At 41.0% G+C, this 20043-nt stretch overlaps 1 protein-coding gene across 1 annotated transcript in view; it reads right to left on the bottom strand.

The window, feature by feature from the left end:
• Positions 1-20043, bottom strand: part of ALDH9A1 (aldehyde dehydrogenase 9 family, member A1) — a 37273-nt gene that overhangs the window by 9818 nt on the left and 7412 nt on the right. Inside the window, exons 2-7 of the mRNA XM_008578683.1 lie at positions 14574-14719; positions 11623-11752; positions 10721-10855; positions 9263-9459; positions 8460-8600; positions 68-256 (exon numbers count right to left, since the gene is read on the bottom strand). Coding sequence (XP_008576905.1) covers positions 68-256; positions 8460-8600; positions 9263-9459; positions 10721-10855; positions 11623-11752; positions 14574-14719 — 938 coding nt within the window. The remainder of the gene's footprint in view (positions 1-67; positions 257-8459; positions 8601-9262; positions 9460-10720; positions 10856-11622; positions 11753-14573; positions 14720-20043) is intronic.

Raw genomic sequence — 20043 nt, 5'->3', positions numbered from 1 at the left:
GGCGGGAGCGCCGCCGCGCTTTCCAAGCGGCGCACTATCCAGTGCGCCACCGGGCCAGCCCTCTCACCTGCTCTTTTGCCAGTTTAAGAAACCCAAGGACTCGCTCCAGGTGTGGTCGGTTTATGAGCGGACCCATCCTTGTATCTTCCAGAAGGGGATCTCCAATTTTTATCTTTTGGGTCTGTTTCACCACTTCCTCTGTAAATTTATCAAGAATTTCCTTTTGCACAAATACTCTTGTGCCATTACAGCAAACCTAAAGGACAGACACAAGACACAAATTTATATGTGTGTAAAGGAAAAAAGGAAAAGGGAAAAAGAAAAATAATATAATAGCTTTAAACTTAAAAGAGGCACCACAAAAATTTTTTAAAGGATATTTCTATTTCTAAAAATTGTCCCCATACTGAGTAGGAATGATCACATATTTATTTGTGGACATACCATCCCATAAGCATAATCTGTCCTTCGAGATAAAAGTTAGCTCTTATTTTGCTTGTTTAAATTTTCTTAAAGCCATTAATAGATCCAAATGACCCAAAGGACCTCTCCTACTTCCTTAAAACAGCTGCTCGATTTGGCTGTATATTTTAAGAGTGGGAGGTGACAGTGGGAGGGGATTGAAAAGTAAAAATAGATTAAGAACCGCAGTCTAAAACCTAATTTTAAAAATTAAGCATTTCGGTAAATATGAGTCTGCAAAATCAGTCACTATTTAGACCCTCCCATAGAAATGAATGTAAGTACTGTTCAAATGCTGTAAGAACAGTAGAACAGAAAAGAAAGTCCAAAAATAGATCCAAGTGCTCTTGGAAATTTAGTTCCCGATAAAGGTGGAATCTTAATCCACTGGGACAAAGATACGCTAAATAAATGATGCTAGAACAAATGGTTAGCCATGTGGAAAAGATAAAATGAGATACATATCTCATATGATACACAAAAATAAACTCAAAATGTACCAGGAAACAAAATATAAAATATGGAAACATACTATAACTAGGAGAAAATACAGGTAATTCCTCTATAACCAAGGTGTAGAAAAAGATTTTCTAACTATTACTCAAAATCTAGAGTCAATGAAAGAAAAAAATCGATAAATCTGACTACATAAAAATAAAAATATTCTGCATGGCAAATACCCTAAACTAAGATAATTTTGAAAGACTAGAAGAAAATATTTGCAACATTTATCTCAGATAAAAGGCTGTCATTACTAACATTTAAAAATTGAGGGGAACTGGTCAGTTTGCTCAGGTGGTTAAAGCAGTTGTTATAACACCAAAGTCAAGGGTTTGGATCCCCATGCCAGCCATCCATTAAAAAAAAAAAAAAAAAAAATTGAGAGAAAACCAAATCTCATAGTACAATACACCAAAAAGTGTGAACTTTCTCATATATGAAAAAGGGAAAAAAACCACTCCATTAAAAAATTGGGGGAAAACCAAATCTCATAGTACAATACACCAAAAAGTGTGAACTTTCTCATATATGAAAAAGGGAAAAAAACCACTCCATTAAAAAATTGGGGGAAAGATAAAAATTCCAATAGAAAAATGATTAACGCGCGCGCGCGCGCGCACACACACAGACACACACACACACACACACACACAGAGTCTTAAGCCTACAAAAGATGTTCTATCTCACCCATNATCTCATAGTACAATACACCAAAAAGTGTGAACTTTCTCATATATGAAAAAGGGAAAAAAAAACCACTCCATTAAAAAATTGGGGGAAAGATAAAAATTCCAATAGAAAAATGATTAACGCGCGCGCGCACACACACAGACACACAGAAAGGAAAAGGGAAAAAGAAAAATAATATAATAGCTTTAAACTTAAAAGAGGCACCACAAAAATTTTTTAAAGGATATTTCTATTTCTAAAAATTGTCCCCATACTGAGTAGGAATGATCACATATTTATTTGTGGACATACCATCCCATAAGCATAATCTGTCCTTCGAGATAAAAGTTAGCTCTTATTTTGCTTGTTTAAATTTTCTTAAAGCCATTAATAGATCCAAATGACCCAAAGGACCTCTCCTACTTCCTTAAAACAGCTGCTCGATTTGGCTGTATATTTTAAGAGTGGGAGGTGACAGTGGGAGGGGATTGAAAAGTAAAAATAGATTAAGAACCGCAGTCTAAAACCTAATTTTAAAAATTAAGCATTTCGGTAAATATGAGTCTGCAAAATCAGTCACTATTTAGACCCTCCCATAGAAATGAATGTAAGTACTGTTCAAATGCTGTAAGAACAGTAGAACAGAAAAGAAAGTCCAAAAATAGATCCAAGTGCTCTTGGAAATTTAGTTCCCGATAAAGGTGGAATCTTAATCCACTGGGACAAAGATACGCTAAATAAATGATGCTAGAACAAATGGTTAGCCATGTGGAAAAGATAAAATGAGATACATATCTCATATGATACACAAAAATAAACTCAAAATGTACCAGGAAACAAAATATAAAATATGGAAACATACTATAACTAGGAGAAAATACAGGTAATTCCTCTATAACCAAGGTGTAGAAAAAGATTTTCTAACTATTACTCAAAATCTAGAGTCAATGAAAGAAAAAAATCGATAAATCTGACTACATAAAAATAAAAATATTCTGCATGGCAAATACCCTAAACTAAGATAATTTTGAAAGACTAGAAGAAAATATTTGCAACATTTATCTCAGATAAAAGGCTGTCATTACTAACATTTAAAAATTGAGGGGAACTGGTCAGTTTGCTCAGGTGGTTAAAGCAGTTGTTATAACACCAAAGTCAAGGGTTTGGATCCCCATGCCAGCCATCCATTAAAAAAAAAAAAAAAAAAAATTGAGAGAAAACCAAATCTCATAGTACAATACACCAAAAAGTGTGAACTTTCTCATATATGAAAAAGGGAAAAAAAAACCACTCCATTAAAAAATTGGGGGAAAGATAAAAATTCCAATAGAAAAATGATTAACGCGCGCGCGCGCGCGCACACACACAGACACACACACACACACACACACACAGAGTCTTAAGCCTACAAAAGATGTTCTATCTCACCCATAATTAGAGAATTCAAATTAATACTACACTGACCATTGCTCTTCTATCTGGTGAAAATTTAAAATCATGACAACACATTCCATTAAAAGAGGGTATTAGGGAAAAAGGACTCATACATTCTTACGAGGAATGCAACATTTTCTTTTGGAGGGAAATTTGGCAATATCTTATAAAATTACATATGCATTCTACATTACTAATCATTAGGTAAATTAAAACAAACAGTGAGATACCACTTCACACTCATTAGGATGACTATTATCAAAAAACAACAACAACAAAAAACAGAAATAGAAAATAACACATGTTGGCAAGGATGTGGAGGAATTGGAAACCTTGTGCACTGCTTATGGGAATATCAAATGGTGTAGCTGTTGTGGAAAACAGTATAGTGGTACCTCAAAAACTTAAAAACTGAATTACTACATGATCCAGTGATTCCAATTCTGGCTATACACACAAAATAACTGAAAGCATGGACTTCTACATCAATGTTCATAGCAACATTATTCACAATAGCCAAAAGGTGGAAACAATCCAAGCATCCATCAATGAAAGAATGGATAAACAAAACATGGTGTATATACAAACACAATGGAATATTATTTAGCCTTAAAAAGGGAAGAAATTTGGGCTGGCTGGTTAGCTCACTTGGGAGAACACGGTGCTGGTAACACCAAGGTCATGGGTTCGGATCCCTATACTGGCCAGCCACAAAAAAAACCCAGAAAAATAAAAAGAGAAGAAATTCTGGCACATGCTGCAACATGGATGAACCTTCAAGACATTATACTAAGTGAAACAAACCAGACATAAAAGAATACATATTGCATGATTCCACTTATAAGAGGTACCTAGAATAATCAAATTCATAGAAGCAGAAAGTAGAATAGTGGTTACCAGGGAATGAGTGGAGGGAGGTATAGAGGGTTATCATTTAATGAGTACAGAGTTTCAGTCAGAAATATACAAGTACCTGATCTGTTCATTTGTGCAAAAAGAAATAGGAGAAGGAAAAACCAGAAACAAATTTGACTGGCTACCTAGAGGGGACAGGAAGGAGTAGGTGGGAGGGAGGTAATGGCAACAGGGTAGAAGATATGGGGAGGAGTAACTCTTCTGAGTGCACCTTTTTGTAAAATTCTGATAATCAGAACCACGTTAGTGTTTTCTCCAATCAAAATAAATTTTTAAGGGCCGGCCCGTGGCTCACTCGGGAGAGTGCGGTGCTGATAACACCAAGGCCCCGGGTTCGGATCCCACATAGGGATGGCCGGTTCACTCACTGGCTGAGCGTGGTGCTGACAACACCAAGTCAAGGGTTAAGATCCCCTTACCGGTCATCTTTAGAAAAAAAATAAAAATAAAATAAATTTTTAAAATCAGCAAGGATGGAGGAATATATGTGGAGGATACTAACATTAATAAACATAGCCTAACTTTTTAGTATTGCACATAGAAATGCTAAGCTTGGGAAAACAGAAAACTTTCCCCGGACTAAAGTGTTGTAGATAAAAAAATTGTAACAGCAAAAATGCTTGCTCTAAGGGCAGATGCCCTTGGTGCAGCTAAGCCTAATGATTGTTGCCATGATGAATATCTCATTGTTCTTTTTGTAACCACCTATGTTCCTTTTCTGTAACTTTCCGGCCTGGAGAATAAAAACGGAGAGAAAACCTAATTCGGGGTTATTTCCTAGGAATTCTTCTCTCTTGAAGAAATTGTTCCTGGGAATTAACCCCTTCTGGGCCTCTCACTCCTCTGGAGAAATGGGCTTTGAGTAATCCTTTGCATCTCTGTCACCCTGGGAGAGGTGACAAATGTAAAACCAAATGAAATACAAACAGAAACAAATGAATATTATTTTAAATGAATATCATAACCATACTGAAGTTGGAGAAAGGGGAAAATTGACCCAAGTGACTTTTGAACACAGTATTTTGACTATAACCTCAAGCTAAAGACAAAGGCGCAACACCGAGGGTTCCGGTCCCGGTCCGGTACGGGCGCGACACTGAGGGTTGCGATCCGTTGCCGGACATGAAAAAAGACAAAAAAAAAAAAAAGGCCCTCTAGAGAGAAGTTAAGCCAGGTTTGAAGGCTTCAAATGTTGGCAGGCTGGGTGCCAAGTATTCCCTGGAGGCTTGGGTCCCTTCAGCACGCTCTGAGGGGTGGTAAACCAATTAAGATAAAAATACAGTGTTAAACCATACCAACTTTGTTGGGGAAGAGATGGGGGTGGAGAGAGGAGAATGCAACATCCCATAAACCAAACCCAGTTCTGAACCCGGGCTTATGGCAAATACCAACATGATGAGAATAAAGAGCTATACTCTCCTTTTTTGCCCTAAATTACTAATTTACACAGAGGAAGTCATGAGCATCTGCCATGTAGAGCAGATAGAAGAAAAAATTAATGAATAAGATATTGTCCAATTTAGGCCTTATTCTCAAACTGATTAAAATGACAGGGACAAACATGAAGTGTTAGTGATTTTTTTTTTCCACATGGAAACACTCTGCTATAATTGTTTTATTTTGCATAATGAAAGGATAGCACCTACTCTAATGGTCAGCATTCATAATTTATGATCAACTGACTTATGCTGCTTTATTTGAGTGGACAGAAAATGTACTTCATTAAAAGTAAATTCCTAACATATGAAAGTTTTATCCTTTCTTTTTTCATGTTTGATTATTAATTGTTATTGGCTAAGTATTGCTGCAGTGTTTAATTTTGAATACTGATATATTATTATTCCTTTATTTTGAGCTTTGTATACATAGCTTATGTTAGGGAATACTATGACAGGTACAAAAAACCAAAATATAAAATGAAGCTATTTCAGATGTCTAACAAAAAACATGGAAGTCTAATTATCATGGAAAATCTCAGTGAATTATAATTTGATTTTGGCCCATGTTTAAAAACCTTGCCTGCTGGTTTGAAGTGAAGTTATACCAGTCTACTGTCCACCTTCAGCTAAGCTCAGTCCTGTAGTCTGTTCTGACCCCTTTGGATTCACAGTTCTTCTGGTAGGACCACCACTCCAATTTTTCCCCTCTGAGACACGGTTTACTTTCTCACTTCTTTAGTTTATTCACTGTAGACCATCGGCATGCAACTCCAGGTCCTGTAGCATGTCTTGGCTTCCAGGAAGATATGGACTGGTTTGGGTTTGTATCCCTGGGACATCCCATGTTTGCTGGGAGGGGACCCCAGGAGCAGTGACACCATCATGGAGACAGCCGAGGAAAGCTCCAATTGTTGGCTTCAATCACCTGCTTTGCTGTAGTTTGAATTCCTCCCCAACCTCACTGAAGCTTAATCCACACTGTTACTGTTGAGGGTGGGAAATCCTATTATGGTAATCAAAAGGTGGGGCTATGAAGAGGTGATTAGATTGTAGGACCATGCTGTAGTGAATGGATTAATAATGGTGGTCAGAGGTGTGGTTCTGAGGGCTTTAAAAGGAGAGCACGGGCCGGCCCGGTGGCGCACTGGAGAGTGCGCCGCTTGGGAGTGTGGCGGCGCTCCCGCCGAGGGTTCGGATCCCATGTGGAGACCGGTTCCTGCTCACTGGCTGAGCGCGGTGCGGGCGCAACACCGAGGGTTGTGATCCCGTTGCCGGTCCCTGGTACGGGCGCGACACGGAGGGTTGCAATCCCGTTACCGGTCAGTAAAAAAAGACAAAAAGGAAAAAAAAAAAAAAAAAGGAGAGCACATGAGAATTTCTCTCTCTGCTCCACCATTTTCTACCATGTAAGACCCCTGTGTTGCTTGCTGGAGGGTCACCAACAGAAAAGACCCTCACCAGATGTGTTTCCTGGACTTTGGACTTCCTAACTTCCCAAACTGTAAGCAATAAATTTCATTTTCTTATACATCACCCACTTCACAGTATTTTGTTATAAGCAACAGAAACAAACTAATACAACTACTAAATGGAACCAGAGCTTCTTAGAAAAATGGCTGATTCCAGAGGTTGGCCAGGGAAAGTACAAGATGAGTCTAGAACACCTTGCTGTGCCAATGAAGTGCTCCAAGAATAATGAGAACATACTTGGGGCTGGCCCGTGGCTCACTCGGTAGAGTGCGGTGCTGATAACACCAAGGCCACGGGTTCGGATCCCATATAGGAATGGCCAGTTCGCTCACTGGCTGAGCGTGGTGCTGACAACACCAAGTCAAGGGTTAAGATCCCCTTACCGGTCATCTTTTAGAAAAAAAAAAAAAAAGAATAATGAGAACATACCACAAAAAGGGGCTCCCACCTGCTAAATCTGCAATTATCTGAGTATCAAAATGAATAATGATAGTAACGGATTAGGACCCATAGAATGAAATAAGAATCCATGGACCCATACTGATATAAATAAGTGAATGAAAAATAAACAGGGGAAAAGGGAAAGTTCTTTCTTACAGTAGAAGGTAAACTAATAAACGTATAAGGAATGATGAAATTAGAAAACTACCATTTGGCAAGCACCATAAAAAAACTGTTTTTCAGGAGGAATCATCAGTGGGTGATACAACTATTGGGTGAAAGTTTGATGAGGAACAGGATAGTCTCAAAATATCTCCTACAAGATACTTATTAACCACAAAGTAAAAACAGTAACTTTAGAGTGAAGACCCACCTTAAGCAAGTGATCTAAGTTAAATCACCACTGAGAAGGACACAATGTCATGTTTGTAGTATTTTTTGCCAAAATGCATAAAATTAATCTAATTAACAGGAAACATTAGACAGACCCAAAGTGAGGGACATTCTACAAAATAAACAGCCTGTACTCTTCAAAAATGTTAAGGTCCTGAAAGATAAGAGTAACTAAAGAACTGTTCCCAATTCAGGAGACTAAAGACAAGACAACTAAATGCAATGCATCATCCTTGACTGGGTCCCGGACCAGGAAAAATTTTGTTTTCTTTTGCTAAGAGGACATTAGTCAAATGAATGGTGAGATCTGAATAAGGGTTACAGATTGAGTAATAGTACTGTATCAGTGTTAATTTGTTGATTTTACAAAGTGTGCTGTGCTTATGTAAGAGAATGTGCTTGTTTTTAGGAACACAGACATATTTAGAGGTTAAAGGCCTTATGTCTACAACTTCTCAAAAAGTTCAGAGAAACAATAATATGCATATGTATATAGAGATAAAGAGAATAATAAAGTAAATGCATTAAAATGCTAATATTTAATCTTAAAGCTTTAAAAATAAATAAGTTACTAATATTTGAGGAATCTGGTTCAAAGGTACATGGGAAGTCTTTGTACTACTTGTGCAACTTTTCTGTAAGTCTGAAAGTATTTCAAAATAAAAGTTTTAAAACATGCTGTTAGATGATGGGGTAGAGATTCCTTTGACCCCTTTTCCAGGGACAGGTGCATACCTCGCCTTGTGTGAGGAAGTTGGCCATCAGTGCCCCCTTCACAGCATTGTCCATATCACAATCTGAGAAGATGATGAGTGGAGATTTGCCTCCAAGTTCCAAGGTAACCAGCTTGATCCCTTTCGCTGACATCTCCATGATCTTACAGAATAAGAACAAAGCATCCAAAAGTTGTTTAACAGTTAGACTGCATAAAAGCCAACTAGACCCTGAGCCTACAAAGTCATCTTGAACTGAGTATGACCTGCAGCCCTATTATCATCAATATACTCTGCCCTTTGTCTAGTTAAAATATTCTTTTCCAGAAAACTGAACAGGGTTCATAAACTGCACTTCACATTCTGAAGAGGGAATTCATCCAAAAATATATTGTCAATTCACAGGTAGAAATTCTTTTGTGTTAGTGTTATTGTGTTTAAGGCTGACAGAGCTAAGAACACAATTTAAGATCAAAATAATGAATGTGAACCTGAGAAAATACCCTTCCTTCTACACATGAAATTAAATCACTAAACAATACAAGTGGCAGTCCAGGTCCCTGCCCACTCAGACACATCACCTCCTCAGGCAGAGATGATGACTTCGACCCCCACGTGGCTTAACACAAGTTAGCCCATGTGTGCACCCCTCCCCCTTCACACTTTTACAGGAAGCTTCAGATCTTTCACCAATAAAATCTCCTGTCCCATTCCTAATACGAGCTAGGTAAAATCAGAAGAGAAGCCTCCAAAATATACTATGGGTAGTATATTTTGCCATATCTAGATGCCATTTATATTAAACCATACTAGTTTTATAGTCACCTTTGCACCAGTGGGCACACTTCCAGTAAAGGAGATTTTGGCCACATCACGATGCTGACACAGAAACTGGCCTGTGGTGGCCCCTCCTTGCACCACATTGAAGAGCCCAGGAGGCATCCCAGCTTCAGTATAGATTTCAGCCAGTAGCAATACAGAAACAGGCGTGAAGGGAGAAGGTTTAAAGATCATGGCGTTACCTGTACAAACCCAAGACATAAACACAAAAAGACTTAAGATCCTCTGAGGACAAGACTAGGGGACAATTCAAGAACAACTCCAACTGTTTCCTACTCATCCATCAAATCCTAGACAAAAATGTTATTAATAAGTAAACATATCTTGTCCTTCTCTAAGTTTCTCTCATTAAACAGACTCCAAACCATACACTCACCCAGTCTCAAACAATAATACCTTCCACTTGCAAATCTGGGCCTTTTCACATATATTATCTCATGCATTTAATACTTTCAACAGTAGCATGAAGTAAGTATGATTAGTCCTATTTTATAAAAGTTGAAATTGAAGGCCGGAAAGGTTCATTTTGATGAGAATCCCCAAAGTTAGTGACTTAATGTTGACACTATTTCTCCTCTATTACAGCTGCCTCTCAGGCAGGAATATACTAAAACAAGAACACACAATAGGAACAGAACAAAAGCTGTATTTCAATACAATCATCTAATAATGCTTTTTTAAATTATGGTTTTTTCTAAGATATAGTAAGTCTTCTTTTCCCACAGATTACTCTCTTTAAATAGTACAAGTTCCCTAGGGCTGGCCTATGGCTCACTTGGGAGAGTGTGGTGCTGATAACGCCAAGGCCACGGATTGGGATCCCTATATAGGGATGGCCGGTTAGCTCACTTGGGAGAGCGTGGTGCTGACAAAACCAAGTCAGGGGTTAAGATCCCCTTACCTGTCATCTTTTAAAAAAAAGGAAAAATAGTATAAATTCCCTGTAAAAACCAGCTGCTCCCCGCCTAAAAAAATAGTATAGAAAACTGTTTTTAAGTCAATCAGCCAAAGCTTCTCTGATGGAAGCTTTGATTATCATCCCTCTTAAGATGCAAATGAAGAAGGAAGTTTATCTTCTGCTTCCTAAATAAAGTTAAACTCCTAAGTGCTCCTCCTACCTAGAAATTCTTGTCCAGAAAGGAAGAGAACTCATGAGTACCACAAATCTAATTCAACAGGAAAAATTAACTTTCTTCCTTCTATATGCAAAAAAAGTTAAGATAAATAAAAAAATGGGAATATCTAGACACGATCTATATGTGCCACCTACACTGTAAGCTCCTGGAATGGCAAGGCAAGGAAGGAATGGAACCATGCCTTCTGAGGCTGTGAATATCCCAGATCAGGCCCTCTCTGTTTTGAAATGTGTATTTATGGAGAGGCAAGGGGTAGAGAATGGGAGAGAACAGATAGCTCACATGTGGAAGAATAATTCATTCTTACCACAAGCTAAAGCTGGAGCAGACTTCCAACAGGCAATCTGAAAGGGGTAGTTCCATGCTCCTATTCCCACACATACCCCGAGTGGTTCTCTTCTGGTGTAACCAAAGGATCCGCCTGGGAGCTGGATATGTTCACCTACGGAAAGCAGAGGAGTAAAGAAGAATGCAGGTCTGTGCTCCCTATTTCACCAGTACCTGCACAAGCATACCAGTCTGACTTGTAATCCAGTCAGACCAGTCTCCTCACTGCTCCAATACACCAAGCTTGCCCTGTCTCCGTTCCTCGATCCATTCTAGTCATTCTGACACTGGCTTCCACATTTTCTCTCCACAAAGACAATCCTACCTATCCTTCAAACACTTGTTCCTTCAACTTAATTTAATTTTCTAAACACTTACTGAGCCTCCATTAAATAACTTAGATGAAATGAAACAAAACTGAGGGGAAGACTTGGCAGCAGGGGAAGATTCTGAGGACCCTAAAACCTCAGACTTCTGGCTCCCACAGCCCTCCTGGGTCCAAGCAATATCCAGTATGAATTGTCATAAACTTTATAAATAGTCAAAGAATTTTTGGCTAAATAGGTGAAACTGGTAAAGATGATATGCTAATTCTTGTTAGAACTTGTTTTTCAGCAACTTGGTCTAAAGCTCAGATACCATGCTAGGTGCTTTACATGCATTACCTCATTTAATACTTAAAACAACACAAGAAGGTAGGGATTTTATCTTAAGTTTAGATAAGGAAAGATAAACTAATTCCCGGGCTACCCAGGTAGAAAGTGATGAACCCAGGACTTTAACCCAGGCCTGTCTCAATTCAAAAATCTTTGCCCTTCACCACTAGGCTCTGCTCTTCTGCCTCACTGTCAGCCAGACACAGAAGGCCAAGCGAGGGCTTACCAGCCATGGATCCAGCCAAGCCTGCATAGTACTCCAGGCACTGCCAGGAAACGTCAATGTCCAAACGGGCCTCAAAGATGGACTTGCCATTGTTGATGGTCTCCACAGTGGCAATTTCATCCCTCCGTTCCTTTGGGTAAAACAGAAAACTAGATATAAGACATACTACAATATGTCTCAATGTACTTAATGTTTAAATAGAATACGCTGCTCAATTTTAAAAATATAAACAGCCTACACTTAAAATAAAAGGAATGGGAACATTACATTTGGAAGAGAGATAAAAGCTTACTGCTAAATAGCAGCCCTGTTTTCCCGCTCAAGTTAAACAATTAACAAAGATAAAGATTTAAGATGAGAAAAGAACTTTTGAAGGCCGGCCCCTGGCTCACTCGGTAGAGTGCGGTGCTGATAACACCAAGGATCCTATATAGGGATGGCCGGTTTGCTCACTGGCTGAGCATGGTGCTGACAACACCAAGCCAAGGGTTGAGATCCCCTTACCGGTCACCTTTTTTTTTAAAAAAAAAAAAAAGAAAAGAAAAGAAAAGAACTTTTGAGAAATGAATGTTATATGTGCATGTATATAAATGTGTCTACATATTTGTGCATACATGGTAAGAAAGAACAGTCCTTAGGGAAGTTATACAAAATAGCCTAACACAAAATTGGCATTTAAGAGGTTATAACACACATCGCTTTAATTCATCCAAAGAAATGTAGCATATTCTTTTCTAATACTTCCTAATACTCAGCACTATTATTTTCAGATACTGTTTCTAGTTCTGGCCTCTACAACTCACTAAGGATAGACTCTAGAGATGGTTGGGGACGAGCTTAAGGTTTAGGATATTAGACCTTTAAAAGAAAGCCTAAATAATGCCTTCCTTTGGCCTAATGAAGATAAAAGAATTGAATATGTTAAATAATAGACCAATGCTATTATGGACCCAATTTAAAATAAACAATAGGGTGACTATCAGAACATAATAAAAGATGAATTGAATAACTGATAAGAAGGAGCATTCTCTTATTAAAAGTGATAAGCAGGAAGGCTGACCAGAAGCAAAATGGAATGCAACAGAAACTAACACAAGCATCTATCCACAGTACAAATCTCAGAAAAGATGAAAGTAGGGATATGAAAATCATATGAAATACAGGAAAGGACAGTTTGATAGAGAGATCTGGAAATGTTGTATTTCTATAGAGAGCAGAGGTGTAAAGTGCTTTTATTCATTCATTCTGCATTCATTACTAAGAAAAAGAGTACCAATCCAGTCTCTGCCTTGAGGAATTTACTTCTAAAAGGGGAAGTTAGTAAATTCTAAATAAATATTACAATTAATGAATAGACATGTTTCTTCAGAAAGGATCATTTGTTTACGTTCAAACAAGGTCTAAATTAAACTCTCTTTTCAACCAATAATTCACCTTCTCTTTTCCTGATTCTATACTCACCAAAACAACCTTTTAACAATTAACTTGCTTCCCAATATACTGACAATACAAAGAGGGTATCTAGGAGGACAACAAGCAACAATTCTAAAACCAGATATAAATTATTCCCCTTTCTTGAATTTACTGAGCATGATTAAGACGAAACAGTTTTCCAAAGGTATGATCAACCATGAGTAGTTGAAATTTTGTTTCTAGACAGCAAGAGGGAAACTAGGCTATAAAAAAGTAAGTACGGGCCGGCCTGTGGCTCACTCGGGACAGTGCCGTGCTCATAACACCAAGGCCACAGGTTCGGATCCCATATAAGGGATGGCCGGTTTGCTCACTGGGTGAGCGTGGTGCTGACAACACCAAGTCAGGGGTTAAGATCCCCTTACCGGTCATCTTTTAAAAAAATAAAAAATAAATAAAATAAATAAATAAATAAAAAAGTAAGTACTAGGGGCCGGCCTGTGGCTCACTCGGGAGAGTGCGGTGCTGATAACACCAAGGCCACGGGTTCGGATCCCATATAGGGATGGCTGGTTTGCTCACTGCGTGAGCATGGTGCTGACAACACCAAGTCAAGGGTTAAGATCCCCTTACCAGTCATCTTTAAAAAAAAAAAAAAAAAAAGTAAGTACTAGCTCACTAATCAGTGGAATAAAGTGATGAATCAACATAGAACATTTCAAAACATGAAGAGGTGTTATACCAGCAATAGTGAAAAATAGTTCTGCTTCCACTTTAGTTCAAGAGTGAACAAACAAGAACTACTTTAATGTGTAACCATCACTACTAAACCCTGGAATATTGGGGCCGGCCCGGTGGCGCACTGCTACAGTGCGCCGCTTGGGAAGTGCGGCGGCGCTCCCGCCGAGGGTTCGGATCCCACATACAGACCGGCCGCTCACTGGATGAGCGAGGTGCGGGCGCAACACTGAGGGTTGCGATCCGTTGCCGGTCACGAAAAAAAAAAAAAAAGAATCATTAGAAGAAAAAGTAAAAAGGAAACAAGTACACAAACCTGTTTTAAAAAGGAAAGGAGACTGGGCCGGCCCAGTGGCGCACTCAGTAGAGTGCAGCGCTTGGGAGCGCGGCAGCGCTCGCGCCGAGGGTTCGGATCCCATATAGAGACCGGTCAGCTCACTGGTTAAGCGTGGTGCGGGCGCAACACCGAGGGTTGCGATACCGTTGCCGGTCACGAAAAAAGACAAAAAGGAAAAAAAAAAAAAAAGGAAAGGAGACAAATGACAAAAAGTACATTATAACTCAAAACAAAGACAGAAAAGAAAACTTGCCAAGGGAGAGATGTCCAAGAGCCAAGATCCAGATGGGAATTACTAAATAAAAGCTTGTTTTACATACCAAGGTGAGCACGTGGAAATGTTTTCCCACTTCATAAAAATGTAATAACCTAATGTTGCATCAAAGTCTAACTGCAACTCATTACAAAGAACCCTCAAAGCAATTTAAGAGGAGTTTTCTTGAAGTGATAAATTAAAACATACCCTTATTATCCTGGCAGCCTCCAAAAGGATTCGGCAACGTTCCATGCCAGATTTTTGACTCCATATTTTAAAGGCAGCCTTTGCATTTTGAACAGCCAAATTTACTTCCTTTTCTCCTGAACATGTGAAAGTAGCTATCACTCGGCCTATAAAGAAGGGAAAAGTCAGTTTTATCTCAAATTCTTGCCACACATTTAAATAAAATATTATGTATCAATATTCTCTTAGGGATCCCCTTCCTGTTTTCAAGTATGGTTTGATTTAGTGACCACCTCTATACCAGCAGTTCTTAACTATTTTTTGTAGTCACTGGCCCCTCCGAGTCTGATAAAAATTGCAGACCTTGCTCCACAAAAATGTACTTACCCACATCACAGAACTACAAAGAGATCATGTCCCCTGCCCTAAACTCACTGTGAATTTAGGGTTATGAACCCCTGCCATCCTCTATTTCATAGGTGGGTTGACTAACATTAACTTTCTATATATCATTTCGCAACGGACCTTCACACTGTGTCAGAACCTCAGGGGTCTTGCAAAATCAAAGTTGAAAGTAATTGATCTACTGGTCTTTGAACTCTGATTTTAAATCCCTTATCTATGTTCTATGTAAGTTATAATACTGAAACTTAATGAATATGGTTAATAAACAGTAATATCAAGGAACGATATTCCTAAAAGCAATAAAATATTTTTCTCAAATAAACACAGTCTCTCCTTTTCTTACTCCAACTTTATTCACTATCCCTATTCTGGTGCAAAATATGAAACAATCAGTTTTTCTAGACCCATAGCCCAAGGGTTGTAACCAACTCTACTAACAAGAATTCTTTTAACTACACCAAATAAGCAGTTCCTTTTCACAAGAACTCCTGGGACTCTTCTTCCAGAGGGATTTCACAAATCTGCAATTTCTGTTACAAACTTGAATAGTCAGTTGATAAAAGACAGTGTCTGAAGATGACAGGCATTGTAGGCAGTTAAAATAAAGAGCAATTTTTCTTTCTCTTTGTATCAGTGTGGGGGCATGAGAAGCTGTTTGCTCATATGTAAAGGAGGGCTGTGATGATCTCTGTGGCCCCTTGCAGTTCTGACAAGTCACTGCTCTGTGGTTTAGGGTGGATGGTCAATCCTAAATTCTCTAGGCACCTGAAATTCAGTTTAATTGCCCTGGCTCCATGCCCTTCGGGTTTACACAAAATATTTACATTTCCCCCCACAAATATTCCATGAAACCCAGCAAAACAGAACAAAAACAAAAAGCAAAAAACAAACAAAAAATCTCTTCCTCCTTAGCTTTGTGTCACAGTTTTCAGAGGAAATCCAGCGCCCAGCAAAGTGTTTGGCACACATTAAGCACTGGAGAAAAAAGTTTCAGATAGGCAGAATGAGTAACTTGTGGAGATCTAATGTACAGATGGTGGGTACCGTTAAAAATACTGTATTGTATATTTGAAATGTGCTAAGAGTGTAGATCTTAAATGTTCTCACCACACACACACACAGAAAGGCAACTATGAGAGGTAATGGATATGCTAACTGGCATGATTGTGGTAATTAATAGATCTGCAACATAACCAGCGCCACTTTAGACAAGCCCAAGCCCAAGGGGAGGAGGTGCCGCCCACCTCCTCCCCTTCCCCTCTTCCTTTTACAAGAAGCCTCCTGACTTAGAAACAACTTTCTGGCTTCTGCATCGGTACAGTTCTCCACCCAGTTACATCAACCTAATGGTCCCTCCCCCTTGTACATTTCGTGCCCAAAAGCTAATATAAACTCTCACAAACCCATTGTTGGGGCTGTCCACCATTTTCAGGGTAGCCATGGGCCCTCTTGCCACTCTGAGCACAGCCCAGCAGATTTCTTTCTTTAATAAAGCTTGAACGGTACCCGGCATCTCGGCTCACTTTCTTTCATTATGGTGCCAGGAAGGGTTTTGGCCGACATTGTGGACGATCCTCTCTCTCTGGGGGTGATTGACCCTTGGCCGCCCTTCCCGGACCTGCCAGAATCAGGTACACTAGGGACTCTCTCTCCTTTTGCCGTTTCACACCAATGCATCCAACATCGTCCTCGATTCAGGGTGAGTCAGTGGGTCTGTCCTGCCTACTTCTACGGTTCCCCTGACTACTCTCTCTACGACTCAGGTCTCTACGAAACCCAGGCGCCTGGCCGAGGGAACTCTTCCCGTGCCCCCCAGCTATTGAAGGACACTTCATTGGGTGGTTGCTTGGCTTTTTTCCTCTCAAAAAGAAGGTGGGCAACAGAGAGGGCACTCTTTGTTTGCACGCTTCTTCTACCAGGACTGACTGCCCTTTCTCACCCTCAAAATGGGATCCTCGTGATCCAAACCTCCACACTCTATGCCCTTGGGCCGTCTCCTGGCCAATTTCTTGGCCTCCAGGGAGAAAATGAACCTAAACATCCCGTCCCCTTTTCTACTGTACTCCGCGCTGTATGCCTCTGGGCCACTCTACACCTCTGGGCTTTCTCCTGGCCAATTTGTTGGCCTCCGGAGAGACATTAAAACTCAAACGCCTCGTTACAATGGATCCCAGTGGCCACAAGATGGCACTCAATTTAGACACTCACCAAAACGGCAAAAGCTATAGAAATTCCTTGTTCAGGACTTTTCCTATCTCTGAACGTGTTCTTCTCTCTGCCAAAACTGTCCTATGTGTCAAATTCTCCTAGCTCATGCTCGACCTCTCCTTCCAGACTCGTATCAATCTTCTGATCCGTCAGCCCTCCACGTTTCTCTCTCTCCCCTCTACCTGCCCTCGAGATGCTTGTCCTCAGCCCAACCCCTCCCCTTCTCCCCCTTCACCAGGTAATAACCCTGCCTCAGCTCCAGCTTTTTATAACCCTTCCGTGAAGTGGCTGGGATGGAAAGAATTGTCCAACTCCATGTACAGGGAGCAGGTCTGGATGGCGGCTCAGGTACATGCTCAAAATAAAAGGAGGCCTGTGGGAGCCATTGCTGTTCCTTGCATGGACCCAAATTGGAACTACCAGGCTGGCCATGGGGATCGGGATCTCCAGGATAATATGATCACACACCTACTTCATGGCCTCCAAAAGCCTACTCACAAGTCAGTCAATTATGACAAGCTTAGAGAGATCACACAGAGACCCACTGAAAATCCCAGCAAGTTCCTAACCCACCTCTCTGAGTCTTTACATGAATACACACATACAGACCCAAACTCCCCTGCAGGCATGGCCCTCTTACACTCTCATTTCATTACCCAATCAGCCCCTGATATTCGAAAAAACTATAAAAGAGATCAGGCCAAATACTAGCTCCTGGCTAATGCCATCCAAGGCTCAAATACTCCAAAGCTGGCTGCCTCAACAGACAAGCCACCCAGGAACTGCTTCAAATGCAGTCAACTGGGCCACTCAGCATGGGCCTGTCATAACCCATCCTCACTGCAAATGGCCAGGTCACTGGGGGATTGACTGTGCCACTCGCCAGAGAGGGAGTGGCCCAGTCCCCAACCTACAGCCTTTGGCTTCCTGGCCATCCCTACCGGAGCTTCTCGGCTTTGCCCAGGAGGACTGATGATGCCCAGGGCATGAGGCCCCCACAGAGATCATCACACATAAGCCACGGTAACTGGCTTCGTGGCAGGTAAGCCAATCTCTTTTGTCACTGATACAGGGGCCATTTTCTCTACCCTTCCTGAGTATGCAGGACCAACAACCCCATCCTCTATCACAATAGTAGGGGTCACGGGATCAGAATGCCGCCCACGGATCACTCAACCCCTTTCCTGCACCCTACCTCACACCCAATTCACACACAAATTCTTAAAAATGCCTCAATGCCCAGCCTCCTTTCTGGGATGGGACATTCTTTTCAAATTCAAAGCTACTCTTACCCTAAACACTTGAACTGCAGCTACAATGCTCCTGTTACAGGCTGCACCCAGACCTGGCCCCTGAGGCATCCACCTTCCCCTTTCCCTCAGACAAGGTTAATGCCTAGAATGGGAAACTTCTTCTCCGTCCATTGCTACGCACCATTCCCCTATCCTTGTTAAGTGGTGGAACCCCTCTTTGTTCCACAGTACCCCATCACTAACAAATACCTAATAGGCTTAAAACCCATGGTACACAAACTCCTTTCTTCTCATCTCTTACGGCTCACCCACTCACCTTTCAATGTACCCATCCTTCCTGTTATAAAGCCTAACAGCTCATACCATTTAGTACAGGACTAATCCTGACACACGTCGTTCATATTGTTTAGTACAGGACTAATCCTGACATGCACCGTTCCCAACAACTTACTTGGGCAGTACTACTCATCTGTCTCCCACTTCGTGAGAAACTTTTTGTGGCCACCCCGCCCCTGTCAATGCAGCCCGTAACGTTTCCACAAACGTCTCTTCACTTTAATCTCACCTCAGTGGGGACTGTCAGCATTCTGCGGGGCGTGCCCACACTCTGCCTTACAAACACCAAACGCTACCACTCACTTACCCCCTCCTCATACATGCCCTAAAACCGGAATATATTTCCTTCGTAAAACTATGTTATCCTGTTGCCTGCCCCCAACTCGATTTCTTGCATATTTGTTTGGCTCGTCCCTGACATCACCCTCCAGACAGAGGGGACTGGGACTAACTTCGGCCCCTCCCTCTCAGGAAGTGCCCCCGCTCCCATAGGGCACTAATTGTACCTTTTAATTGGGGCAGAGATCCTTTCTGCAACTGGGACTAGCATAGCGGGCCCTGCTACTGCCTCTCAATTCTATCAAAACTCTCAGAAGAACTAAGCATAGACAGCATCTCCTCCCTCCAGTGACAGGTCACCTCACTCGCGACAGTGGACAGTCGCTTTACAGAACCGTCCGGCCCTTTACTTCCTCACAGCCGAGAAGGAAGGCAACTGCCTCTTCCTGGGGGAGGAATGCTGTTATTACATAAATGAGTCCGGGTGATCCAAAACAACTTAAACCATTTCACTGAACCCTTGGATACCCTGGCCTATGCCCCTACTAGGACCCCTAACTGTGTCTTATCCTACTTTTTGGCCCCTGTCTCTTTTGGTGTTTCTCTAATTTCTTGCAGGAACGTATGCAGGCTTTCACCAACCAAAAGGTCGCCGAATTGTTCCTGCAAGGAGGATATCAGCCCCTCAGGATCAGCGACCTTTCCCCAGAGGAATACAGCCTCCCCACACGAAACCAATACCCCCCCCCCACCTAAATCTTTTATTTTTTCAATATCTTTGCTCATCTCCAGCAGGAAGTAGCTTCAGAGGAATGAGACCTCAGCCCTTTTTCCTATACTTAAAAAGCAGGAATAATAGATCTGCAACATAATCAGCGCCACTTTAGACAAGCCCAAGTACAAAATGGCGCCGCCCACCTCCTCTCCTTCCCCTCTTCCTTTTACAAGAAGCCTCCTGACTTAGAAACAACTTTCTGGCTTCTGCATGGGGGGGGCGCGGGGCGTGCAGT

Source organism: Galeopterus variegatus, unplaced genomic scaffold (genome assembly GCF_000696425.1).
Source record: "Galeopterus variegatus unplaced genomic scaffold, G_variegatus-3.0.2 Scaffold1742, whole genome shotgun sequence".
NCBI classification, from domain to species: Eukaryota; Metazoa; Chordata; class Mammalia; order Dermoptera; family Cynocephalidae; genus Galeopterus; species Galeopterus variegatus.
This window is presented reverse-complemented; position numbering and strand designations above follow the sequence as displayed.